Source organism: Paramacrobiotus metropolitanus, unplaced genomic scaffold (genome assembly GCF_019649055.1).
Source record: "Paramacrobiotus metropolitanus isolate TYO unplaced genomic scaffold, Prichtersi_v1.0 Parri_scaffold0000016, whole genome shotgun sequence".
NCBI lineage: Eukaryota > Metazoa > Tardigrada > Eutardigrada > Parachela > Macrobiotidae > Paramacrobiotus > Paramacrobiotus metropolitanus.
Genome location: NW_026570236.1, coordinates 24,320 through 50,947, shown reverse-complemented (window position 1 = coordinate 50,947; position 26,628 = coordinate 24,320). Strand labels below are relative to the sequence as shown.

The 26,628-nt window shown below is 43.3% G+C and overlaps 7 protein-coding genes, 2 long non-coding RNA genes and 1 pseudogene across 9 annotated transcripts; 5 read left to right on the top strand and 5 right to left on the bottom strand.

Moving 5' to 3' along the window:
- Positions 1 to 1,554: 1,554 nt before the first annotated feature.
- Positions 1,555 to 3,241, bottom strand: LOC129585341 (uncharacterized). Its single transcript, XR_008690013.1, has 3 exons — positions 2,655 to 3,241; positions 2,000 to 2,357; positions 1,555 to 1,925 (listed from the first exon to the last, which is right to left on the bottom strand). It is a non-coding gene; the product is annotated as an uncharacterized LOC129585341 (long non-coding RNA).
- A 172-nt stretch (positions 3,242 to 3,413) lies between these two features.
- On the top strand, positions 3,414 to 4,605 carry LOC129585265 (uncharacterized). The gene is made up of 3 exons (XR_008689998.1): positions 3,414 to 3,798; positions 4,026 to 4,119; positions 4,185 to 4,605. It is a non-coding gene; the product is annotated as an uncharacterized LOC129585265 (long non-coding RNA).
- Position 4,606: 1 nt separating this feature from the next.
- Positions 4,607 to 6,414, bottom strand: LOC129585403 (glycoprotein 3-alpha-L-fucosyltransferase A-like; the record flags this gene model as incomplete). The annotated part of the gene is made up of 2 exons (XM_055478067.1): positions 5,695 to 6,414; positions 4,607 to 5,617 (listed from the first exon to the last, which is right to left on the bottom strand). Coding segments are annotated over exons 1-2 (1,095 nt in total), but the record flags the coding sequence as incomplete, so codon positions are not given.
- LOC129585264 (uncharacterized) lies at positions 6,332 to 8,459 on the top strand. Its single transcript, XM_055477886.1, has 4 exons — positions 6,332 to 6,644; positions 6,875 to 6,988; positions 7,107 to 7,211; positions 8,345 to 8,459. Exons 1-4 carry the CDS (start codon positions 6,610 to 6,612, stop codon positions 8,412 to 8,414), a joined length of 324 nt encoding a protein of 107 aa, XP_055333861.1. The 5' UTR covers positions 6,332 to 6,609; the 3' UTR covers positions 8,415 to 8,459.
- Positions 8,460 to 8,739: 280 nt separating this feature from the next.
- Positions 8,740 to 10,736, bottom strand: LOC129585263 (rho GTPase-activating protein gacU-like). The gene is made up of 4 exons (XM_055477885.1): positions 10,272 to 10,736; positions 9,913 to 10,016; positions 9,738 to 9,802; positions 8,740 to 9,474 (listed from the first exon to the last, which is right to left on the bottom strand). Exons 1-4 carry the CDS (start codon positions 10,533 to 10,535, stop codon positions 8,930 to 8,932), a joined length of 978 nt encoding a protein of 325 aa, XP_055333860.1. The 5' UTR covers positions 10,536 to 10,736; the 3' UTR covers positions 8,740 to 8,929.
- A 1,389-nt stretch (positions 10,737 to 12,125) lies between these two features.
- LOC129585301 (RING1 and YY1-binding protein B-like) lies at positions 12,126 to 13,678 on the top strand. The gene is made up of 3 exons (XM_055477937.1): positions 12,126 to 12,465; positions 12,598 to 12,747; positions 12,818 to 13,678. Exons 2-3 carry the CDS (start codon positions 12,608 to 12,610, stop codon positions 13,266 to 13,268), a joined length of 591 nt encoding a protein of 196 aa, XP_055333912.1. The 5' UTR covers positions 12,126 to 12,465; positions 12,598 to 12,607; the 3' UTR covers positions 13,269 to 13,678.
- Positions 13,679 to 13,938: 260 nt separating this feature from the next.
- LOC129585207 (calcineurin subunit B type 2-like) lies at positions 13,939 to 15,029 on the top strand. The gene has a single exon (XM_055477803.1). It carries the CDS (start codon positions 14,124 to 14,126, stop codon positions 14,637 to 14,639), a length of 516 nt encoding a protein of 171 aa, XP_055333778.1. The 5' UTR covers positions 13,939 to 14,123; the 3' UTR covers positions 14,640 to 15,029.
- A 413-nt stretch (positions 15,030 to 15,442) lies between these two features.
- On the top strand, positions 15,443 to 16,721 carry LOC129585163 (DNA polymerase epsilon subunit 4-like). Its single transcript, XM_055477747.1, has 4 exons — positions 15,443 to 15,930; positions 16,122 to 16,206; positions 16,285 to 16,326; positions 16,547 to 16,721. Exons 1-4 carry the CDS (start codon positions 15,601 to 15,603, stop codon positions 16,555 to 16,557), a joined length of 468 nt encoding a protein of 155 aa, XP_055333722.1. The 5' UTR covers positions 15,443 to 15,600; the 3' UTR covers positions 16,558 to 16,721.
- Positions 16,722 to 16,757: 36 nt separating this feature from the next.
- On the bottom strand, positions 16,758 to 21,721 carry LOC129585402 (host cell factor 1-like). Its single transcript, XM_055478066.1, has 11 exons — positions 21,335 to 21,721; positions 20,325 to 20,634; positions 20,018 to 20,229; positions 19,406 to 19,615; positions 19,191 to 19,333; positions 18,690 to 19,083; positions 18,337 to 18,623; positions 18,112 to 18,273; positions 17,861 to 18,049; positions 17,486 to 17,786; positions 16,758 to 17,268 (listed from the first exon to the last, which is right to left on the bottom strand). Exons 1-11 carry the CDS (start codon positions 21,513 to 21,515, stop codon positions 17,243 to 17,245), a joined length of 2,415 nt encoding a protein of 804 aa, XP_055334041.1. The 5' UTR covers positions 21,516 to 21,721; the 3' UTR covers positions 16,758 to 17,242.
- Positions 21,722 to 22,265: 544 nt separating this feature from the next.
- LOC129585401 (RNA polymerase-associated protein CTR9 homolog) lies at positions 22,266 to 26,446 on the bottom strand (annotated as a pseudogene).
- Positions 26,447 to 26,628: the final 182 nt, after the last annotated feature.

Sequence of the window (26,628 nt, the reverse complement as noted above, 5' to 3'; positions counted from 1 at the left end):
AAATAATTTAATAGTAATTTTTTAAAAAAATAGTTTAATTGCCGTTAGTATAATTTTTCATGACGCTTTCTATGAAACTTATTTGAAACTTTATATGAAGGTTTTGTTTGATATGCGCGTTTTTTTTTCTTCGCATATTGAATGCTTTAATTTCTCTAAACACTGTAGGTGAGCCGAGTCGAAAGCGATTGAAACATGACTCTGAAGGCCGAAAGAAGAGACTCCCTGGTCGGAAAAAGCGTGAAGACCAGCGGGAAGGAGAGATTGGGTCCGCTCCTTATGAAGACAAAGGCCAGGATTATGATCCGTACGCTGGGCCACAAGGAAAATGTTATCTCACAAAAGAGAACGTCAGCGACGCAGATACGTCCTCCTCTTCGGATGGCGAGTGGACGAGACGCGTTGGCTTCTTCGGACGAGGAAAAGGAGACGGTAAAGAAGAAGGCGCGGGTTATGGATAGTGATGAAGAAGAAACGGATAAGGCAGTGGTACAAGAAAAGAGCTCACCGACAAAAGCTCGGACACTGGCGTCATCAGATGAAGACACGGAACAAACGAATTTTGACATGAACAAAGGAGGCAATGAAAGCTACGATCAGCCGGAAAGATCAAAGTTCAACTTGAACGATGGCGGCTCGTTATAATGGTCTGTATTATACTTTCCTGTTTCGAATTTCTGCTTGAGATGATTGATGATAACGTGGAACAACAATTGCTGCATGATGCAAGCGTCAGCTGTCCTGATAACGGGGTCTTCTGGTAGTTCTAAGTTAGACCGTCTTGACTTACTGGTTGAATTTTTATCTGCCAACTACTTAATAGTTTGGAAGGGTGTTTATTAGTTCCAGTCTTGCAGAATCAAAACACAGCTGATAATTTAGACCGTACAGGAACATACAGTAACAAAAATATTATTGCTAGTTAACGCTTTCGAGCTCTCGGTGTAAACGTATTGCCGCTTGACGGATGCCGGGGCAAGTAGTCTACTGCGCCGCGCGATGTCCGTACGGTGCACTGACGACGAAAGGCAACCGCAGGTCGCTGGGCAGTTCAACACGAGCCGCGCCGGACACCCCTTTATTCACCATAAATCGCAAAGCACACAGGAGGAATTGTGACAATAAAACACAGGAGAACATGTGACAATATGACAACAAGGCTGAATGGGTTTGAATCAAAAAGGGGCCGGGTGGGAGGGCTGCGCGAAATTTTTACGAAGTTTTAGTGTTCAGTTGTTTTTACGATGAATACTGAGCACTTGCGGTACACATCGAACCCCTCTCCGATTTATGCGTGCCTCGTTGCTAAGTACTGCGAGAGCTCTGCGTTAACGACATTTAATGCTTTCAGCATTAAATGGCTTTAGTACTAGAACTTTAATTTATGAACTTGCTACAACAATCTCATTCAGAATTAGTGGGTAAACCATCGGTCAAAATCTCCTGATTTAACTGCCACGATGCCGGTTTTGAATACGTGAAATGATTACAGTTTAAATAATAATGATCTACATAGAGCAATTTTTTTATTAAATGCTGCGGTTTCATGAAGCTTGTTTGTGAACCACTGTAGCAGTTTGTGCCAAGACATCACTAGTTTGACCAAAGAAAATGATTGTTTCTCAAAGAGCGAAACCCAGCGATTCTCTCATTCCTAAACGGACATAAGACAAACAAGCAAGATAAAACATTTCCAATTTCCTAGGCCATAGCTAAAAAAAAGATGCTTTGGTTTTTGTCCACAGCAATAAGTGAGCAAGAGAGGCTACACTGCTAATTTCTCAATAGAAAAATCCACAAAAAAACCTGCCATAAAAAAGAACGGTTTAAAACTAGCTGCAAAACGCGATTCATTCAGAGAACGTGTACAAAGTTTCAGCAGTTCAGCAGTGAGATGCATCGTGGTAGATCACAGCGCCAGTTCACTGAAACGGAATGATGGATATCATAAAAATGCTATCGGTCTGTACTGTTGGTAATGAAAATGTCTCAAACCTACATATTATTCTTCGTCCGATACCGCCATACCCGGTTCGTCGATATTCTGCGTTCCAGCACTGGCCAGCTCCAGCGCCAGAATTACAGGCTGATCGGGCTCCACCATGGCCAGACGCAAATTACCGATAGTGTCGTTTAAATTGTAAAATTTACGAGCCGCATTAATCCATCGGCCATCCCCAGAAATGTTCAGCTGCTTGGCCCGTGTAAATGACGTTTCCCACTGTGGCCGTGCCGGTGGCCTGCAGATAAGCAATTGGGTTGCCTGTGAATTTGTTGACAACATGTACGGGAATCCAACCCAACTTCAGAGGAACATCTTCCGACAAGTAATCCAAGTTCCGGCTCCACTCCATTGCCTGCAACTCATGTACAAATGAGCGTTTGTAGTAAATTCAAGATTAGCAGGAGAAAAAATTAGTACGTAAAACTAACGGAATGGTTGATAATGATACTGATAGTGGATAGTAGATACAGTTTCTCATGATGAGAAAAAAGAGCTGAACCAGGCGGATAAACTAAACCTGGATAAGGAAAAATTTGAATATGCAAGATGCGGCGTCTAAATATCGTTCAGCGTTAGGATTAAAATCGTTAAACTCCGTAGTCTGTACGTAATATAGATATTTCCAATATTTAACTGGCACAACACTCACAGGTTTGGGTTCGTCAGCATCAGCATCCGGCACTGATACATCGGATGAGTAGTCCGCAGAATCTTCCACGTATAACAGGAAAATAGGCTTGTCGTCCTCACGGCGTAGAATTTTATGTGCTGTGGCCTCCGAAGTATTCAACTCAACCAAAGCTACATCCAGCGAAACTTTAGATTCGTCATGAAACCGGATCGTCTTTGGGCTTCCAAGTCCAGTTTTGAGTTTGGCGGCAAACCGACAGAAAGACAGGATTTCTCTTAAAGTTTTCGTCCAGCTGGTATGCAGTTCAAGTCCAAACAAACTGGCCGGGTTGTATCGAAAAAGCAGGCGGATTGTCGGCCCTTTAATGGCTTCGCCAGCGTCTGCAGCTTTAGCGTCCTGGGCATCATACAACCAACAAATAACCCTTTCTGTACGTATTAACTGACTCAAATTGCTCCAGAAAAGTTTAGCCGCCATACTATTCTAAAGAAACCGGTGTTGTAGAGTAACTATGAACTAGTAGAGTAACTGAAGGCACGACTCGGTATTTGCAACTTTATTTGGACTACACTGGCACGGAAAATAAAGATAATCTGAGATCTCACGGTTCCAGAATCCCGATAAATACAATGAGTTAACGATACAAACTTGCTGGCAGGACGGGCCAAACCGCCAATGGTAAGTTCCTCGTTGCACTTTAGTAGATCTGACCAGCATCATGGGGGGTTGCAGTGTTGCCACCTTTTTAACTGGTGCAGTTGACGCACTACACAATACACAGTACACACTCGTGCAGTTTGGTTGACTTGTTTGTTTTTGGTTGAACTTTAAAACTGTTCGCCTCTCATTTCAAAACTTAACAGTTAACAGTTTGTTCTATGTCACTGTCGCAAAAATTCCTGTCCTGCCGAGGACGACAGCGTGGAGTGGCGCATTGTTGCCGACGAGCAAGCGCAGCCCGGTGGGGGACTCTCGCAGCAGACGGGCTCCACGGAGGATGAGGAAGAGGCCGAGCAGGAAGTGGTGTATCAGGAGATACATCTGACGGAGGACGAGAAGGCCGAGTTGGCGCAAGCGGTGCAGATGGCTATGGTCGTCTTCAGTCGGGCTGGGGTTTCCGATGAACGAGCAATAAGCCTGCTGCGCAACATGAGTGCTGCAGGTTGGTCTTGCGGTTTCCTTTGTTGTGTGTCCGTGCTAGAATAATTAGATTCTTGGCATTTCTTGCAAATGTTTCCTCTTATTGCTTGGTATGCCGTATGAATATAGAGTGTGCCATGGTTTGTTTAAAATTTCTACTCGTACAGTGTCATCTCGCAGAACGTTTAAATGACGGGTTACCTTAGCTCCAGTGTGTGATTAAACAGTGTTTTACTGTTTTCCTTTTAGAACGCGAGTTCCTGAAAAATCACCATCCCACACATTTGCAGTCGGAAGCCCTGGCAAAGAAACTCTCACTCCCTCGTGAAGCTGTATTATCTTGGTACGTGCAAATGGGTTCTATTTTACTGTTTTACTTTAGGTTGATATCGATTATGTTTTCAAAAGGTTTCGGAATCGGGGTCAGAAATCAACCAAGAAAAACCCGTAAGAGATTTGGAGGTGCCTTTTAGTTTATTGCTTTTGTGCTGTCTCCTGCAAGAAATTGCATTTATGTTTTTATGTAACATAGATATTTGTGTACCAAATTTATTGTACATACATTCTACACTTACCGAACCGAATCATCTTTGGAGTTTAACCAGATCGCAAATAACTGGTCAAGAAACTGATAGTAACTGATAGTTCAAATTGTCTGACCCTTTGAATTTTCCGATTATTTCAAATTGTAATTCCACTATCCGTTTATTTTGTTTGTGTGGGCAAAGGTCTGCTGTTTGTGGTCTTATACCTGTTTGTGGTTTTGGTTCACTTTCGAACCTTCGTTTGTGACTTTTGGGAATATGGCAAATTAAAATTCAGATATCGGCATCTTTTATTTTCGTCAGTAAATCATGCCAAACAAGTTTATTATCACATTGAGTGTCCGCAGTCCACCATTTCCAGATGGGTCGGGTGCGGGCACGCGGCTTCCTGATCTCGTCGGGCTCGTTAAGCGCCGCGCACAAATCACACCAATATTTATTACTACTAATATTCTTCCCATTGATCCCTACCCTGGCCGCACCCAGTGCCTGCCAATCGAAATACTGCTGATATCGCTCGGTGTCTTTGCTGAGCTTAACCAAAAACTCTGTGAACTGCTTCGTTGAATTGAAGTCCGCCGCGTGGATAAAACTCTGCGGTGGCGCATAACGCTCGTAATCAATCCTCTGGCCGCCCATCGCGACGGGGATAAGATTACTCTGTAGCGCTTTCCTCCAGAATTCTTCGGAAATATATTCGCGGCAGTTGGTCCGTTCGAAGGCCAAATAGAAGCGATAACTCCGACTGACCATCTCCAGACACTGCGCCTCCGTCATATCTCGGCAGAAACCATCCCCGCACTGCCCGAACACCCGCATTTTATCCGCGCCCAACTGGGATGTGAGCGTCCGCAGATAGAGATCACGCTGATTTCCGGTACCACATTCGTCTACAATCTGCGAAGCGATGCGGGGTTGGGGGGTGGGTGAGAAAGGGTACTGAATCGGCGATGGCTGGCCGCTGATGAACTTGCCGTAGACGATGCGAATATCCGATTCCGAGCTGTACGTACTCGTCCAGTCGATGAGATCCAAGAGTTTCCGGTGCGACTGCAAGTTGGGTAATTCGTCGGGGGGTTCGATTGTCAAGAAGACCCATCGCTGCTGCGGTAGCTTATCCGGGATGTTCACCGACAGATCGGGCCCGTGGAAAATTACGGCGTCCGCGCGGGAATACTGCTGCGGGTCTTCGGTTAATTTACAATTACTCACAGGGCAGTGGAGATCTTGGAAAATCTTGCGGTCTTTGGGTAGTCTCCAGGGTCCATGGTAGTACCGGGAGTGCAGTAAAATGACCTTTAAATGAACAGAGATTAGATGAATCATAACCCCTTGCTACATCCAGTTTTTCTACGCAAATTCTGAGTCGTTACCTTTTCTGTTTCGTTTACCAAAGTACCGAAAACAGTGCAATGCACCAAGAAATAAAAATAAATTACGAGAGGACCAAGCTGCATCACGCTGCGTTGATAAACAATTCAACACAGCTTCTAAACCAGCGTGGATACAGTACAGGAGGAAAGTTTATGCTTATGTACTGTATTTATCCGTCTTGGCGTTCGACGAAGGCAATGATGTATTATACCTACTCATTGTACTGTACTATATCTATCTTACGGTATTCGAAATAAAAACAGGGAAATATAAACGCGCGATTGCTTCAGAAGGTAATATTTTAGTACATTTGAACGTTTAAAACAACACTGGATCTGCATAAAATTAAAAAGCAACTCTAGTGGTAAAGAAAGATAATTTATTTTATTTAGAATTTGATAACAAGCCGAAGTCTGTTACTACGGTAAACGGTTCGGTAATCAGCTACGAGTATTGCCAAAAATTGTGGTCGCTCTAATACGTCGCGTTAGCTGGCCTTCCCTCCCGAAACCCATCATGCGCTTAAGCCGTAACGTAAGTACTGTACGCTGCTGTGTACGACGCTTTCCAACAAAACCGTTCAACACAACAACATTATTGTTACGGCTTTACAGGAAGTAAGTACAAGTACTCAACCATTATTTCTATGCAGCCTAATCCGCCGCAGAATCTTAAGATACCACTATCTCTATAATAAAACTGGTCACCAAGTGACAGCTCTTAAACTGAACCTGATCATAAGACAAACCACCGAAACCTGTACAGCCACATCCGGATGTTTTCCTTTCTCTCACCTTTGTTAAAAACCGATCGGTAACAAACCGTATAAACACATGCAGCAGTATGCATAATGCCAGGATCAACACAACTTTACGGCACCGTCCGTAGCGTAAGTATCGCTGGAACATTCGCAGATGGAGGAATCTTGGTGGATGGAAAATGTACAAAGGTAGCGGAAAGTACAGCATTAGAAACGCATAAAACTGATGAGCTACCGAACGACTTGGACGTTCTGTTCTCATCCTAACCGTATAGTACTGTACTTAACGGCAGATATGCACGCGCCGCTGTGGCACAGAAGCGTGACATTGCACTGCCGCTCTTTGCCTTCCGGCATGAAAACTACATTCGGACATACGTAAACAAGATGGCTGAAAAATGCAGTTGACTGAATTGTAGAAGACACATGTACACCGTGCAGTGGATTATTACCGTAAAATTTCAAGCCACATTTTCTGCTGGTCTACCGAGTCGGACCGAAATTTACGTAAAGAAATTGAAGATTCCATTCAGGTTAGCAATCGATACGGAGAGAGGAAAGAGATGCACTTTTACCTCAATGTAAACATTTCCTTATGCTGTTATGCGCAAGCACTAAGAAACTAAACCCAGTCAGTTATTCCTGCCACAGGATTTGTGGGGAAACATGCATATGGATTATGGACAACACATTAAATTCCTCCAGCCTGTATTTGCTTCACAATTTGCAACACGGCAGTGGTAATCGCAAAGCCAGGTGGGCACTTACGATACGCCGGTATTTTTGCTTATGCGCAAAATATCGAATGAGATTACGGCATAGTGTAACACCACATCTACCCAGAAATGTTTTGCTCAACCCGAGAAACTGGTGTGCAACGTACAAACCTTTAACGGTGCGTGAAAGCATAAAATTAGCAACTGTAATTAAGTACGGTCGCGTTACATTTTTGCAGCTACTTCGTTTATTGAGTATCTTCGTTTTATGCCCTGTAATCTGCCTTTTTAATAATGTATTTTCCGGTTGAAATTGCAGCAGAAGTTCTTCTATTGTATTTTCCGGTTGCATTTGTAGTGTGCGATTGTTTACCACCGTTGACCTTTCAATCGCGAACCCGTTCTTACTTCATTTGTGCCAGGTTGCCCATTTATGCAAATGAAGTTCAGCTCTTTGTTGAGTTAGTTCCACATTACTATGGCGAAATAAATTTTAGAATGCTCTGCAATTACATCTTCGACATGATCTTGGACATAATATATGATTGTAATTTGTGGTTATAATGCGCAGTGCCGTATCACCCTATGGTATAAACACCTGCGTAAAATGCGCTTTTACGCGGTATAGACATGCGGTGGAAAAGCTGTATTCCTGCCTTTTGCGAATGTATGTTAAAATAGGTGTTTTCCCGCAAAAGACGCGCGTGCGAGGAGGAGAGCATTGCAGATCCATATAACGCGCATTAAACCCCCGTCAAGAAATTATTAATACACGTACTATCACGCCTTATTTGGTACAATTACATGCAGAATAATTCTTTAAATAATTATCTGAAAAAACCGGACAACTAGCAGCGAATAATTTTTAACTTCGACTTATTTAATACCATTAGCGACTCAAACCTGCATATTTTGCCTAATGCACAAATAGATCACATTCAAATGGTTTGTTCCCATCACGCGCGTATAGTTGGCTATTAGGAAGTTGAATACGAACTATGATCTAGGAATTGCATGTTATGTTGTTAACAAAAAATAAGTTGTTCACTTGTCACCATACTTACGAAAGTATTGTAGCCAGTACAGCCGTCATTACAAGCTGCAGCTTTATTGTACAAAAAAGATGGTTGTCGTGTAAATGCCATGTTTTGAGAATTTTTCTTATGTTGACAGGGGCTCGACGGACGTGCGTCCGGACGAGAGCGCCATTCTTGCTGAATTAGTACAAAGCACAGCATTATAATGATACCCTAGTTGCATGTTCGTTGGTCAACTTCCTTATGGTCATGGATCCGATGGTCACAATATGCGGGTATCAATAGCGCGGAAAAAAACAGCAAATACTGGAAGATACCATTTTGCGGGTTTTGCTATCGCGCACGCTGTGCACATAATATTACTAAACCCTGTAGCGTCCCATGCATTACACGAATAACGGGAATATTATGTTGCAAGCTGCGAAAAATTAAACTATTTAATTTACGCAAAATGCCTGAATTGTTAACTTAGCACTAACATTATTAGATTTTCGTCCGGTTTCTATCCACACATGAATTCTGGAGTTAAAGTGTATATGGATTTATTTTTTCTGTACACGTATATACAACCGTCATGAAAGATAAGTATTAACAAAGTCATGATCATGAAATCAGTAGTGCACTTACACCCCAAACGCTTTTCACGCATAATACAAAAAAACTGAGCAGTCTCCAAAGGTCATCCGGGTATCCGCATGATTGATGTCACATCCCGTTCACTTCACCTCCTGGACTTTTTGCCTAATCCTTTTAATAATTTTTCGCTCGAGCTAACTTTAATCGCTGGAGCGGAATCCTTTTCATTCTCCGCCTGATCATCTCCCTGATCATCACCCTGATCATCGCCCTCATCATCCGGCGCCGCTGTCGTCGCCTTCACAGCCGGCACCCCGGCATTGGGAATACTGGCGGCCACTTTAGCGTCTTTCTTACCGCTGACGTCCATTTGTGCGCTGACCGTCTTCTTCTCACTGGGCGCCGCCATCATGCTGGATTTCGTGTTGCTGTTGGCTACCTTGGCGCCGGCACTGGACATGCGGTTGCTGGTGTTGTTGTAGTTGCTGTTGCTGCTGTTGGTGGATCCGGTGGTACCGCTGTTGTAGTTGCTGCCGCTGGATGTGCCGCTGCTGTAACCGTTACCTCCGTTGTTGTTGTTGCTGTAGCTGCCACCGTTACTGTAACCATTTCCGTAGTTGTTCTGTTCGCGGACAACGTTCAACACCGGATACGTCAGGTCGAGATCCATACCAGGCGCCTGCGGCATCTCTGCCAATGAATAAACAAAATATTTAGATAGAAGTACTCGTGATGTATAAAATTATCCGAAACAAAATTAGCTCACTGGTAATATTACATTAGGAAGATAAGACCCTATCTTAGTTTGGTAATATTACTAGATCTTATTCGTAGTTGTATTCGGACTGGCATATGCACACTTTGCTAAACAGGCGGATCTGTTACACGCAAACATAAAATACAATAAATTCAATACATTTTCGATTCTGTTTGTTGAAAAGTCTTATTCTTACCTAGCGTGGGCATTTCGAAAGCTGGGATATCAACTTTGGGCATGTCAAACACGGGCATATCAATGCTGAAAATAATAATTGTTATGGTTAGCCGCTAGTTTAGAGTATATTGTGATCAAATCCGATGTATAATTAATGCCATCATACAGATAACGGAAATTTTATCTGGACGTACTGAGGAACATCCAGAGTGGGAACATCAATTTTCGGGATATCAAGGGAAAGTGTCGGCACCTCGATGGAAGGAATCTCTAGTCTAGGCATATCGAAAGCCGGAACCTGTTGAGTGGACGATCGGAATCATTAACACCTTTGATTACAACAACGGCCGACTATCACTTGTTTCTTGCACATTAGTGATCTCAGATCTGTATTAGCAGAAGCTATAATAGAGTTTTCAAGAAGTTACCCGTTAGCTTTAGTAGCTTTTTGGGACCGTTAGTAGTACGTTAGGTTGAATCATACGGGACTTAGTAGCGAGTAGCACGCTAAATGTAAGCGACGCATGTAGGTAAATGTTGTTACGGGACTTACTTCCAGACGAGGCACGTCTAGGGTAGGTAATCCGATATCAATGGGCTCGGCGTGCACCCGAATGTTCACCGAACTACCACCTCCGTATCCGCCGCCGCCACCATAACTGCTACCGCCACCATACGATCCACTCGAGGAGCTGCCATAATTACTACTCATACTAGAGTTCGAAGAGGGCGATCCGCCTGCGTAGGAACTGGAACTGTAACCGGTCACTAATCCCACGCATAAACAGGAAGAAAGGAAAAATATTCTGTAATCCATTTTCAAAATGTATGTGCACGGATAACCGTTGGTAGCGTCGACAGCTGATTTAGCTCCTTCTTAGCCGATTTTGGCACGGCCGACGCTGATTCCGGATCGAAACGTTGTAACCTCTCTATCTATCCAGCTGACCAAGTGTAGTGTCGCCGAACCGGTAATACTGCGCGCCCGACTAAGAACTATCAGAAATAGAAAACGTCCGTTGGATTTCCGTACAACTTTTATGCCTACAGCTTGCCGGTAGCGCTTTGACCCAAATCATGGTATTGTTCTAATGATATTTAGTTGCCAACAAACGCTCTCTTAACCCATAATAAAAGCGTGTAAGTTTGCTGATGAGCGATTTATTATCATTAAGATATTAAAGGTAACTTAGGTAAGTATGGTCTCAAGGTGTGTGTATTGTGTGCGTTGCAGCTTGCCGATGGTAGTATTGCTTTTCGCTTAACTGCAAAGTCTGCCTTAAAATTTTTTCAGAAGACTACAGCAGAGTACGGGTCGTGCGCCGCTACAAGCAAAAGCTGAAATAGATCGGCAGATTTCACACCAAAACTGAAATCAGTAATGTCCTTTTTTATACAGCCTGCTCTTGATTAGGCAATCGTGAAACACCCACTGGGCATTAGCCATAAATTGCATGTAGCAAACTGGTGAGTAACGATTTAGTTATCACGAAGAGAAATGCATCGATGACCATTAGCAAGCAATTTGCGCGGTAGATCTAGATAAATACAGTTGTAATCAGTTGTAGGTAAAGGCCGGCTGTAATCCGTACTCGATACTATTGTGATGAATTTATTAAGTTATTCACTAGCCAGTATGTCAAACTATAGTAATTACTACGTCGATCTCTGTGAACGAAGCATTGTCTCCCTTTTGATGATTTTATTAGCAAACCGTTGATGATGTCACCAGAAACAGTCTCGCTTTCTACTTATACAGTTTACTTACTTGTAATACATTTTTTATTTGTGATACCAGTTTTTGAATTGTTAGTCTTGCATATAGCTGTACGAGCAGAATGCATGTCGCCATACTCCAGCCGGAAGTATCGAACTCATGGTCAGATGAAGAATTCAAAAAGAAAATCTATAGCAACGTTAACCGCAGATTTTCGGCAGGAAAAAATATTGTTGTATGCATAATGCATTCACGAATTTGTTTTTTCTCGCTTTTTGATTTAATTGCCAATATGGTATGAATCAGCGTGTTTCACTGTCTGGTGATGCTCCGATACATCCATTATCGATAGGTCATCGGCGGGCCGGCGGCCATCGTTGTTCAGAGAAATATTGCGTTGGAGATTTTGAATAGAAATGTAAGCAGTGTCACAATTACAAGCACATAATAATAATTATTATAAATTTTAGGAATTACTTTGTTGTTTTTTAATGCACAATGAAACTGGCACCAAGGGGTGACCAAGTGTCAAGTACTTAAAAGAGTCCACAAGAGTCCAGCGGGTTCAGATTCTGCCTGGTGCCGACTGCCGAGCAGCTTTTATCGTTTGAATTTGTTCATTGCACGAGTTGGCTAACTTGGCTTGCATTACGCACTCAATACGCAGTACTGCCTGTGGCTGTACCTGGATTCATCAAATAATTTTTATAAACTTCAGTGATGAGAAAATAATAATATCTATTAAACAAATTCACGATTGCTTTAATTATTAATAAAAGAATTATACTTATTTACCAGTTTTAACTTTTAAATATTTACACTCTTTAAGGCTTATGAGTATAGCCTGTAAGTATAGGGTACTCGGAGTTGTTTTTGTTCGCCCTCACTTTTGAAGCACGAAGGCCGGGATTCTGATTTGTTGTTAAGCTTTTACGGGGCACTCGTACTGTTTTTCGTTTCCGTATCCGCAAAAATTGAGATTTGCATTGAGAATTACCAGTAATCCGAGCTCACATTCCGCGTTCGCAAGGTACGACGTCGACTACTGGATTACATGATAGCTAGTGTGGTTATCAGATGCAGTCCGATACACAATGCCGAATGCCACGCTATGCTGTTTGTGGTAGCCTTAGTTCCCTCCATGGTGTTTTTGCTACTGCAGAATATCTGACATGGAAGTCAAGGTAAAGGGTGTGAAGCGTAAAAGTTTTGACACCGAAGGCGAATGGAACTGTCCGCACTGCACATTCCTCAATACGGCCAAAGCATTCCGCTGTGGTGCCTGCGAGATACAGCGAGGAACATCCACAAGGTGGGCTTAGGCTTTGGCACACTATATCCCGTGCAATCCGTTCGCATATCTCTGTTAATCTCCTCTTTAGACGCGCCGGACTGAACCCTCAGATAATGCAGCAACAAGAAATGGAGCAGCTGCTAGCCAAAGACCGTCTGAAGCAGCAACGAGCCAAGGCGCGCACACAACGCAGCATCTCTCCTTCTCCCTTTCCCTCACCGACGGCGTCCACCTCGCGCGGTCTTTCGGAAACCCCGAGCAATGCCTCCAGCTACACACCGCCGGAGGGCATACTCTTCCCCGCCAAGAGCGTCCGACCTGTCACCCTGCGGCCCTCCGGCAGCGGGAAGCGAGCGAAAAAGTCCCTGGGTCTGGGCAGCAGTACGCTCAGTGATGATTCACCCGCGGGCGGACGCGGACGGGGCACCATTTTCCCCATTGCTCACAACGGGGTGGAGCTGGAGTTTGAGGAATTTATTGCGTCGGATGCTAGTGTCAGTGAGGAAGAGGATGATTCCGATGATGATTCCGATACGTAGCGGACGAAGAGAAAGTGGCAAGCGATGTTTGTTGATTCTTGATTTTTTCTGGAGTTTATTTAGTGTTGGCGGTCGTAACCGTAAGGCTACGGCTGATTTTGTACATTGCATTGTTATTGCTGATCTTGTTGTTTCCTTACTGCCAAAGAAGGTTTTCTGTGTGTCTGGCCTGTACTGCGGTCAAACGTACGTTTTGTCGGATGATTCGTCCTGGGCGAAAGTTTTGTATTTATTTTTTTTATTTCGGCGGTTTGGTGTACACATTATGAAGGCTCGGGATTTCTTGCTTTTTGGTATTGTAGAATACTTATTCAGTTAATTCTTACCGATAAGTTTACAACTGATTTTACGTCTGGGTTAGGTTAGCTTACGTTAGACGAATATCTGTGATGGAAATTAAAGAATCGTAGCGAATATTAGATGATTGATAATAAATTAAGTTGTAAATGATTAAGCAATAAACTGTTAATAAGTAAGTACTTTAGAGTAGTAATTTTGGCATAAAAATTAATATGATCAAATTCAGCGTGCCATGTGCCATGAACACCTGACGGCAAGCGCAAGCAAACCGCTCTCCGCGGGTGTTTGCAGTGAGAGGAGTCTGCAAAATGCTGAATGTTGATTACATAACAGCTAACAGGTTAGGATGTACCATTTTTCAGCCGTGGCTTTTGCGCTTTTTAACGGCAAAAATTATTGACCGTAATCATACCGTAATATGTGCTGAAATTGTCAATCGACTGCAATTATTAGCTTCGCTTACGAGACCCCTCGACGAAATTTCTCTCGCGAGAATACATCTTGCCGTGTGGCGAAGTATTTTGACAGTAAGTACTGCAATACAGCTCTGCAATCATGGGAAACGAAGCATCTCTGCAGCTGGAAATGTGCAGCACATTTGACGCCGAGGAAATCCGACGTCTTGGGAAGCGTTTCAAAAAGCTGGATCTGGACAATAATGGTTCACTGAGTATCGACGAATTCATGTCCCTCCCGGAGCTGCAGCAGAATCCGCTGGTCCAGAGAGTGATAAATATCTTTGATACGGATCTGAACGGCGAAGTGGACTTTAAGGAGTTCATCCAGGGTGTCTCGCAGTTCAGCGTCAAGGGCGATAAGTTGTCCAAACTGCGTTTAGCCTTCTCCATCTACGATATCGATCGTGATGGCTTCATTGCCAACGGGGAGCTCTTCCAGGTCCTGAAAATGATGGTGGGGAATAATCTGAAGGATCAGCAACTCCAGCAGATTGTCGACAAGACCATCATGTACGCCGATAAGGACGGGGATGGGAAGGTCTCCTTTGAGGAGTTTTGTGCCGTTGTGGGGCACACGGATGTGCACAAGAAGATGGTGGTGGATATCATTTGAGGATGGGGAAGAGAAATAACGAAGCAGGTGAGGAGGATACTCACCTCTCACCAGCCTTTCCATTTGGCATTAGTATGCGATGTCGATCTCTTTCTGACAGAATCTAATTTATTAAATGAAATATTGCCATATTTCGGTCCGGTGATTTAACTGGTTAAAGATCTGCTTTTCCTGGTGTTTTACCTGTAAAAGCTGTTTAAAATTCTTGCTGTATTACACGTTTTAAATGCTGTAGAAAAAAGCGTGGTGCTTGTAATTTCGGTATTGCTACTCGAATTAGTTTCTCGGTTTTGATCTCTTCTTTTTGTGTGGTGGTTTTTATCTTTAGCTTTGTCTGTTATCTCTGGTTTGGTAGCTGTTAGTGTTGTCTGTGGATTCAGAAAAATCACATCGCCAAAATATTCGAGAAACTCGAAAACGCAGAAGAATTTAGGGTAACCTCTAGAGTCTGGAGATACGTTTGAACCCTTCAATTAACAGTATATCAGACTTCAGAATATATATTGGGTTTTTGGAAGTTCATTGGCATTTCTGTATATATGCTATATGCGAAAAAGCGATATGAGAACACAAAGGAGTTCAATGCGGATTAAGGAAGATATTTCAAGATAAGTACAACAAACCACAAAAAACCATCAAAATATGAGAAACAAAGTTTGCCGATGCGGACTGATCAATACGAAATGATATTGTGCTGTGCTGCTGTCCGCGTTTTCATGAAACTGCCCCCTATGCCGCACATCGCGCGTAACTATTGTGTACGACAACGCACTGCAACACGTAGGTATTTTTCCCGACTTTGTTCTGTCTCTCATTATTTTGCACGATTTAACAAATCAAGTGTCGATAGTCCATACTGTGACTGTCGCAGAAACTGTAGGATCTAAAAATTGCTTTGACTGATCATTCACAATACTCACCCTGAAGAACAAAGGGTAATAGTCTTCCGAAACTCAGAACCATGGACGATTGCAGCCCGATTGAGATCGACGAAGGAACACCCGACCAGCCTGGTGTGGCTGACGAAGTGCAGACTGATAACGCGATCCCCGTTGCATCTGGTGCTAAAGTTCCTCCGGTAAAGAAGCCAAGAAAGGTACGAGCCAAAGCGATTGCTCCGAAAAGTCGCAGTGTAGATACCGCCGAAGAGGATCCCGCAGTTCTGCAGCACGAATGCACGTTGCCAGTTCAATCTCGCCTTCCCTTGAATCGGATCAAAGCCTTTATGAAACTGGATCCCCGCACACATATGATCAGTAACGATGCGGTCTACCTAACGTCGAAGGCAACGGTATGAAAATCTGTCGATGTGATTTCTGTCAGTAAGGAACTTCATTTGGCGTTTTCGGTTTTCGTACGAGTTTTCAGTAACATGACGGAGTCTGACGAACACGAGCATATTTTATGACATTTAATTGGTTTTGAAAATTCGTTGTAATCTTCTGACGTAATTTTTTAAGTTTACATTAGAACAGTTTTTAGGAATTGTTTATCCAAATGCTGACCAAAGATGCGTGGAGCGTTGCGCAACGATCTCGCCACAAAAGTCTGCAAACCGACGATATCAGTCAGTTGATGAAATCACTTCATTTGTGCAGCCGCGTATATTAAGAAAACATATCAGGAAATTTTTCCCCTTTTTTAGAATCTTCCATTAGCGCTTCCGAAACCTATAGCTTCCTCGAAGGTAAAATTAAGTTGATTTTCTCGATAGCTTCGTTGATGCGTTTACAACTTTACAGTTTGATTTTGAACGCTAACCGAGCGATTATATATTTACGAATAAATTGTCAGGAAAATTTGTTGAAGGCGAATATTGCGTAGTAAACACTAAATGTCTAAATCTGTACATATTTTTCGAAAATATAGATTAAACTTGATGCCAGTTTTCGGGTTATCATCTGCAGATATGATGTGAGTCGCGAATCTGGGAAATTTAAAATCACATCCGAATTCGAGATACCACCTTCCAAGCTAAGTGTCATTACAATGATGATTCTGTTCTCCGTTTTGCTGATAATGTTGTATGTGTTTATGTATTTCTGCTCCTGTTTTTAATTCCCTCTTGTACATACTCGTATTATTGTACTTTTAAAAATTGTACTGATAAAGTTGTGCGGTTGATTTTCTTGCGAGTCAGGCCGACAATAATCAGACAGTTTGGACCAGGAAAGTAAATTAACGTCCATGCACGCTGGACTTTTGCCTTCTTTACCACACTATCTGTGGACATATCGTGCCAAAAAAATATGGGAAATAAAACCGTAGCCATCATTGGAAAAAGTCCTGATACACAAAAAAGAAACAACCAACCACACAAAAACAACAAACCATGAACCAAAAAATTTCCAGTACATTGCATTCCCCCATTCCTTCCCTTCGATCACAAATTAGGAGCACTTTCACAACTTACAAAACTGTAGTAACCGAATCAATTGTGTTTCAACCAGTTTCGTTATAAGTTATAACCGATGATTAACTGATGCAAATTTATTATAACTTCGTACTCCCGGCATCTCGCGGCTCCAACAACAACCGAAACCCAAAGAGATCTCCGCAATATTCGTAACCGATTTCCCACGTGGCGTATTATTCGCGTATTTTCACCGTGCTGACTGCGGCAGAGAATCTGCACAACAGAGAATCATGAAATTTTCAGGCCAGTTAAATGGCAAACAGTTACTACTAATAACACTATATAAAAAATATACCACTACTAAACAATTAATTAATCCACGAAACGGTTAACCTTTTTTCACACAATGGGAATGGAATACTTCTACATACAGTTCTCTAAAAAAATTCTCTAAAAATACATAAAAAATTCTCTAAAAACCAAGAATTACCTTGCAACCAGCGGACCTGAGTGGCAGGACCATATCCTTTATCATTCTTTGCGGCAATCCGGAAAATGATCGCTGGTTTCTGTCCACTGCAGTCGTAATAAGCATATCGCAGATTTTCATGGGTAATCGTGCAAGTGGGCACAGGATCATCATAAACTTTCATAAACGACAACTGATTCGTTGGAATGGGAACATCCGGTTTAGCATTCTGCGGCTTCGTGGCCAAGTACACTGCGTACTCGTTAATGTTATCCCCGTGATTAGTGGGCGGCTCCCACGTCAACAAAGCTCCTTCCGGACACTATTCGCAAATAAATCGCTCAACTAGATGCAGAACACCATCAAACTATACCTGTATGACATCAGCGTACATACTTTTGTAATTTTAATATTAGAAGGAGCCCCCGGGAATCCTGGTAGGCACGTTTTGAACGCCGACATCTCACTCCACACACCGCGACCACAAGCGTTGATTCCAGCCACGCGGAATTTATAGGCTGTACCCGGTAGAAGAGGATGTTTGACCATATCTTTGGGATTCGAAAGAACCGCCGCATTGTAATCCTATAACACTTTCATCCTTGCACACTGATGTGGTGGAAATTTTCGTTAATATTTTTTCTTACATTTTTGAAATCTTCCTCATTAACCGGTACATAATAATTCTGGACGACAAACGTCGGATCAGCAGTTATGGCGACAGTATACCACAATTTCGTAACTTGTCCATCTTCCTTTGACTTCGGTTCGGCTGGCTTTGCTGCTTCTGTGGCAGCCGTTGTTGACGCCTGTATTCAAGTCGATCAAATAATTAAAATTACCAACAATTAGAAAAAAACATCCAGGCTTACAGTAGAATCTTTCTCCTGGCTGGACGTCGACCCAGAACCATCACTCGCCGGTTCCTTCGCTCCGGCATCTTTTCCATTTCCGTTGGCTTCGGTAGAATTTTCTCCGGTACCAGCATCGGTTTTATCGGCTGGCTCGGGTTCTGTCGTCGCTGATACTGGTTTGGCATTGGTTGTCGGAGTCGCCGGGGAGGCGGTGGATGTTGGTACAACAACCATGGGGGATTTGGCTGGAGTTTGCTTCTGAGCATTAAAAATGATCGCCTGAGGCTTACTGGCTGCATTCGTTGCTACAAAAACCCATACATTTCATCTTTTAAATTTAATAATCAGAAAATTACTGCAATATCTCGTACCAGCCGGTTGTGGGACCAATTTAACCATCCCGCTGACGGGAACCGCCGATCCAGGTGTTAACGTGATCCCTTGTGTTGATCCCGGTTTCATCAGCGTTACAAACTGCGCACCGCTCGGTAAGTTCTTTCCCTGAGTGATCAACTGCGGTTTCGCCGCGGTCGAGGCGGTGGTCAGAAACCCGCTCGGATTGGGGCCTTGCTGACTCAGAGATGGAGGAGATTCATACACCTGGATTTGCAGATGGTAATTCTCCGCTAGTTCCAAGCGGCTCCTACCAGTTACGGAAGCCGTCCAGTGGACGTCTAACTGCGTGGTCGATGCGCGAAGCAACTGCACTTTTCCAGGAGCGACCGGTTTCGTCGTTTCGAGAAACCACATGTCATCACAACAAACCTGTACAAAAACAAAAATTTACTCCAATCACTGTCGTTAACAATAACGTAAGGCAAGGAAAAGGAATACGTTTATTGCAAAAAGTTATCCGGCTTGTATTTCTTTACCTGCTTATTATCGACTTTCTTGTAGCCATCTCGCCCAGACCAAATGTACATCCGATTGTGGACTATAGCCGCACAGTGACCTGCACGTGCCCGAGGAAACTCGGTTTTTTCACCGAAGCTGTACTGGTCCCAACGATTTTGCTCTATCGAACAGTTCAAAATAACTGTAATGGCAGAAACAAAAAAGCTAAATTATCTTGAAAACACTTTCTCACCAAAATCAAAAACTCCCAGACTGTTCGTGCATTTCCACTCCCTTTGCAGTGGAGTCAGTCCATCTTCGTCTGTGGGGATTTCCCTTTCTTTTTCGCGTGGTATCCATCCGCCGAACACGTACATTTTATTACTGCCCACCACGGCCGTGTGGAGACTCCGAGCATATGGTGCAACTCCGGTCGTCACAGGCTTCTGCCATGTTAGCGTTTCTGAAACATGAACTCCATTATTACCAATAATTCTATTCATAAGCAATACGCATACTTCCAGACAATCAATTATTAAAAACTAGTCTAGCCGAACCCATATACTCTGCCGAAGTAAGTATGCATTCGCGCGGTTGCCCCTACTGCATTTCAGAAAAACTATTTAACCGTTAATTCAAAAAAAATTTCGAAAATTTTAAGTCCAGAACCGAAAAACCCCGAACGGCTATTTTTCCGTAGAAAGGAGACGGAAAAATAAATATAAATCATAGAGATACACATAAAAATCACTGAGATACCTGAACGGTAAAAACCTACAGCATTAATTTAAGCTCCCGAATTTAATTCCTCGACTTTATCGCACCATAACCTACTAATCGCAAGCAACAGCTTGTAGGAGCTCACCTAAATCCAAAAACCATATGTCGCTTAACCGTTGGCCACACATTCCTCCGTACAACACCAGATACTCTTTCTGCTCCGCCGTCCCCTCGTTCTTTTTCCACAACACCGCGGTATGCGACTCCCTGGCCGTGGGCGGCGTCCCGTTCGTTTCCGGCAGTTCCCACTGGTGGGGCGATTTGGAGATGTCCAGCACATATAAATCATTGAGATACCTGAACGGTAAAAACCTACAGCATACGAGTCACACAACCCAGATAGAAACAGAAATTCCCCAAAAATCTACACTGTGAACAAACGCCGCACACACCTAGCTGTATGCGAGCGAGGATCCGGAGAATTATTACACAGACCGCCAAACATGTAGATCTTCTTCCCCACAATGGTGAAGGAGTGCCCCAGCCGGGGGCAGGGAGGCGGGCCGTTGCGCGGGGGTTTGGGGGTGAGTTTGCGCCATTCCCACTTGGTGGCCTGCAGTTCGTACAGATCACCTGAATATTTGCCGAACTCAATCATCCCGCCGTGAACCAGCAGCCTGGTGTTTTCCACGGCGAATCCGAAGGCGGCACAACCGGGCGGCGTCTGGCCTTTGCACTGCGGTACGAACCACGCATTCTGGGCTGCAAAGAAAATAAATTATCAGAGATTCTACCACCCTGCACAAACTGACAAAAGCAATATCACGCTATTTTTACGAACCAGAAAATTTACAATATAAGAAATAGATCTTATAAATGATAACACATTAACCAATATCGTTAAACTAATACACGCTCTTGGCTAACGAATTCCGAGAAATTCAAACAGAAAAAGTGAGAGAATTTCAAACACACTCTCACTACCCTGTTACCGTGTTATGTCATGCTTGGGCTGTTGTAAATAAAAATTAACTTTATCAATTAGTTATTAACTTATTATTAGCAATTTCCAAGCAAACTGAATGCGCCCGAAACAAGATGAAAACTGATTATAAGATCCCAAGAAATCCCAGCTCGGGCGTTATGAAATAAAAAACACGCACGAATGCCAAAATTAAAGCAGCGACAAAAAATCAAGTAAAAACTGTAAAAACTGTAAATAACAAATTATTCCCGATATTCCGTATTTTTATGTTCCGAACGAGAATATTCTTCAAACACAAACACGCGGAGACGGAATCCATTTTTAGAATTTAAACTACAAATTATTTTGCGAGCTGCGCCAATTCCTAAGCATATTCGTAATGCGTAACGTAATAAGGAAAGAGGTAATGTTCCCAGAAGTCGTCGACTTGGAAACCAAGATGGCGAACGGCGACCCACGACATCTCCCGCGACTTACTGGTGTTGAACACGTGCAGTTCATCCACAATCCCCTCATTTCCTCCACCGAACACAATGATCAATTCCTTAATCTGCACCGCTCGGTGCCCGTGGCGCGGATGGGGAACACTGGTCTGGCCGTTTTGGCCGGTTTCTGGGATTTTGCAGTGGCGCCACTTATACGGGCATTCCGCAGCCATATCGGGGAAAAGATGGCCTCAAAGACACCCGCTTCTCTTAAGGTGAGTAAGTTTAACTTGTAAGTATAACAGATAAAACTGAGTTTTCGATAAGATCCACTGGTTTTACGTTGCAGAATGCGTCATGCCTCTTTCGGAACATCAATCATTATCCTGACCTGACGCCATTACGACTGATCCTTGCTGTGTTTTCACGGCTTTTTGCGGCCAGTCGTATTGTTCGAGCTTTTTGCCGTTCGTATTAATAAATGGCTCAATTGCTTACCGGGGGCGGAGTTGCCAACCACGATTGGAGGTAAACACTTCCCTACCATTACCATAAGGCATAACTGCATAAGCCATAAGCTACAATTTCCTTAATAGATTAAATTACAGTAATATAATAGGTAAATTACAGTAATACTTTCAATTTTCACAATTATATACGTACTGGTGTACTGCATTTAATTGACTGCAACAACATTAATGCAGTTCACCCGTGAGCAAAATACACTGCAGGTGCCATAGACAATTAGACATCAAGACGGTTAAGTATTATTATGAATGTAGATTTTCATTTTTTTAATTAATAAACGATAAATATGTACTAGTGCCGGCATCGCAGCATTTTACAACTTGAAAAATTTTGAGTTAATGATTTACCAGCTTGCTGAAATTGAGCTGCTGTATTTCTTCGAAAACTACAAGAAAATGTGGCTATAAAGTGCTGAGAAACGTGGCTGGCCATCAGGCCATTTATGTAACCATGTGTCAGCGGTAATTTCATTATGTTCGTACACGAGCTCCATAGTTATCAAAGTTCTACTTTTGCAAAACTGAAGCTAAAAAACACAAGCTTTCAGACTACTAGCCTGGTACATCAAAACAAAAATCTCACTGCCAGAGGACAGCTATCAAAGGACCCAAACATCGGTTTACAGTCGAAGCTCAACAAACTGCAACCCATATAAGAAACTGGAACATCAAAAAGCGGTCAGCAGATCCTCACTCCGAGCCACTATCTTTCAAACTCAGCTTTGATCTTTTCGGCTCATCGTCGCTTTCATTGCCTCCTTTGTCCATGTCCATCCCAAAATTTGCATGTTCCGTTTCTTCATCCGAAGACGCCAGTGCCCGAACTTTCTTCGGGGGAGCTCTTCTGCGCCTTCTCGGTTTCTTCTTCATCACTATCCATAACCCGCGCTTTTTTCTTTACCGTCTCCTTTTCCTCGTCCGAAGAAGCCAGTGCGTCTCGTCCACTCGGTAAATTGTTCCCTTCATCATCGGACGATGCAACAGTATCTTTCTTACTCTTACCACCCCCGTCGTCTTCGCCTTCTGAAGATGAGCTAGTATCCGTGTCACTGACGGTCTCTTTTGTGAGATAACGTTTTCCTTTTGGCCCAGCATATGGATCATAGTCCTTGCCTTTTTCTTCATCAGAATCCGACCCAATCTCTCCTTCCCGTTGGTCTTCACGCTTTTTCCGACCAGCGAGTCTCTTCTTTCGGCCTTCGGAATCATGTTTCGATCGCTTTCGACTATGCTCACCTAAAGTATTTAGAGAGTTAATATCAACTACGATTTACGAGGACTAGTATTTGAAGAAAAACACGGCATGCCATATCAAAAAAAACACGGTCAGGTTCCCTAAACGTACTGCCAGTCATGAAAAACTCAAAAACGCCCACAAATAAGCTATTATTACAGAAAAATATTACAATTAAATTATTTCTTTGAATAAGAAACCCACCTGGACGGTCTTCGTAAACATCCCCGTCCTTAACGAATCCATCGTCCGCCTCATGTTTCTTCGTCCGCTTACGTGGTCTGACAACAGCATCTTCCGTTGCTGACCGCAACAGCTTCTCCTTGACTTCCAGAGCCCTGTTAAGCACCTCTTGGCGTTTCTTCATCAGGTCTTCCTGCTCCTTCAACTTCTCTTCTTCCTTGCGGACGCTTTCTTCTTGAATTCGCTTCTGATAAGCCAATCTGGCTTCTTCCACTTTTTGACGTGTCAGTTTCTGAGCGGCATCTGTTTCTTTCGCACGATCGAGGTGATAATCCGCTTGGTTCTTGTAATCACTGCACATTCGTGCCTGCTCTGAGGCTTTCGTTGGATCAATGAGAAACGATTTATCTGTTTCCAGCGCTAAATTCTCGAACATTTCCTCAGCTCCTTTGAGATCGGCAATTGCCCCCATCACATCATACAGTTCGGCGCGTGAATCTTTCAACGTAGTCACCGCCATTCTCTTCATCACTATGGCCAGATTATAACGCACTTGCGAATTTTGCGGTACAAGATGACGGGCCAACTGTAATGTGCGTCTGGCGTCTTTAAGATCTCCGTTGAAGTACTGAGCGCGCGCAAGATACAGATGAATTTGCGGATCCAGTTGTGCATCTTTAAACCGACGAAGCGCATTTTCATACATTTTCATACCGGCAACGTACTGCTTAGCTTCGCAATATTGATGACCAATATTTAACCACAAATCCAATATGTCGGCCGATGATTCCCGCACAACTGCGAACATTTCTTTGGCTTCCTCGGTTTGACCTAACAAATGTAACCACATTCATTTTCGCATTATGTAGACTACTGTAGAAAAACAAAATATAAAACAAACCCTTATCCGAAAATTTATTACATGCCAAATTATGGGAATAATAACGGCAAAAAAAATCGTAAAGAAATATTTTTTTGCGTGAAAAATTACCGATTCTGGCCAATAACGCTCCCAATCCGTTCACCGCGTAGATATTAAACGGGTCAACGTGCAACACTTGCTTGTAAAAGTCATACGCCCTGTCGACATGTCGTTTCTTCTGATCGCTGTGCTCATATACAACGACTCAACCAAATATTTCCCAAACTCAGCATGGCATACGTATCGGTTTTCGACTTCGGCAGCGTCAGCACCTTTTCGTATTTCTTCTGAGCCAGGACATATTCCGCTCTGGACATATGCAGGTTTCCGAACAACAACTGCGCTACTGGATGATCTTGCCCGACACTGCCAGCCAGTTTGAACCAATCTGCCGCCTTGGGAAAGAAGCCTCGATCCCTCCATGCACCCGTGACGGAGATAGCAATCCAGATAACTAGGATTCTTCTTCAGAATGCTGTCATAGCACTCCCGGGCTTCTTTAAAGTCGCGAGCTTCTTCCGCCAGCCGACCTTGATTGTACGTCATCGTGGTGAGCAGTGCACCGTAATGTCCGTCGGGGACTTCTTTCTGAGCTTCTTCCGCTCGTGCTTTAGCCATTTCCAGAAACTTCCGACTATTCGGAATTTCGTTCAGGTAGAAGTACAAAACACTGATGTTGTTGAACAGCTCGGCCGGCGCATCGTCTTGTGACGATCGCTCGTTGTATATCTCCAAAACCCGAAGGTATGTATTCAGTGCAGAACGCTACGAGCAAACAATTCAGCTACATGTACTAATTGCAAATATGAGAACAACAGGATTTCTCACCGGAGCATTTCCTTCTTGCAGTTCGGCAAACTTCATATGTGCGTCAATATCATCCGGACACAATTCCGTGACTTTTTTCAGGTAACCTTTTGCTTTTTTCTCGCTTGTCCGCCTCACCCGTTGTCAGATATAAAAGTCCCAAAATCTTCAGGGTCTCCACGTTGTTCGGACTCTGTGGCCTGTGCCAATACTTTCTCAAAACACTGTGTAGCGCTTTTGTTATCCCCTCTCTGAATGTACATCTGGCCCAAACCGTACCATGGCAAAACAAAAGTGGCTTTAGCAAACTGGGTGGCCTGATAATAATATTGGAATGCCTGATCGAAGTCCTCCTTGTAATGGAAACTTCTTCCAAGCATGTACGCCGATTCGGCCTTCAGTGTACAAATCATCGCCATTCTACAAATCACCAAAAGCAATAAATATTTGGTCCTTGAAAACTAAAAACAAGCCCAAGCACGAAAAAATCATTAGAAAAGACACTAAATAAAATTTATAAAAAAAGGTAAAAGTAAAAAAGCGTGACCAAAAGTTCTTACTTTTAATAATGCCAATATCTCAAAAAGATATAAACAGTAAACAACACAAAATGCTTCGAAAATTGTTTTCGTTGAGTTAAATGCTTTCGTTGTGTGATAAGAAATCCAGAAAAATTACCTGACATCCGCCTAGCACTGCGGATAAGCCGAGAGTAGTCGCCTAAATTGTTGCAGTGCCAGCTTGTAGTCCTGCTGATGAAAGGCAACAATTCCGCGACCTTGCAGCGCAAGCGGATCATTAGGCCAGCTCTTCAACACGAAATCAAACTGGGTTTTAGCCTGCTCCATCTTCTCCGGATCCAGGACACAGAAATACGCGCGTCCCACCAAATGGTACTGATTATAGATGGCCATCCGGTCCACATGTGTGTACAACACCGTGGCTTTCGACATGAGCTCTTTTTTACGATCACCCGTTTCCTTGGTCGACTTGAGAGCATAATAATTCGCCAGTAAATCCAGGCAGAAAGCCATATCGATGAGATCCTCTTGCGAATCCTTATGCTGAATCTGATACATAAAATTCTGGTTGGCCTGCTCGAGGATCTGACAGAAGACATCCTCGCGCTGATGCACCAGGTAGTGCAAGGCCAGCAGATTCCAGATGCGAGCGGGGGGCTTCTCAGATTTCAGCATCTCAAACACTTCCTCGGGACTCGTCACGTCTTCAGGATTCGTGACATCATCGTTGGCATCGGGTTCCAGTTTAAATTCTACAATCATAGGCACGCCCATCGAGGATGGATCGGTACTTCGAACAGGAAACGGGAATTTCTTTCCTTCAGAAAATCATTGTACCAGTAGTCTGGCACAGGTTGGATCACGTGTGCATTCATTTCGGCGAAGATGTGCAAGGTACGCCACTTACTGTATGCCAGGAGGCGCTTTTGAAAAGCAGTTTGTGGAATTAACAAAACAGCTGCGCATTGGGCAACCCTGCAGGTTTGGTGTTTTTCGATTTGTTCAAATTCATACAATCCGTGCGTACCATAGCTTAAAAATGCAGAAAAAAAGTAAAGTTTGAAAACGAAAGTTTATAAGTAAAAGTTTTGAAAGAAACGTTTGATTTGCGATTTAAGAGATTTCGTTCAGCATAGGTCTATGGCAAACCGC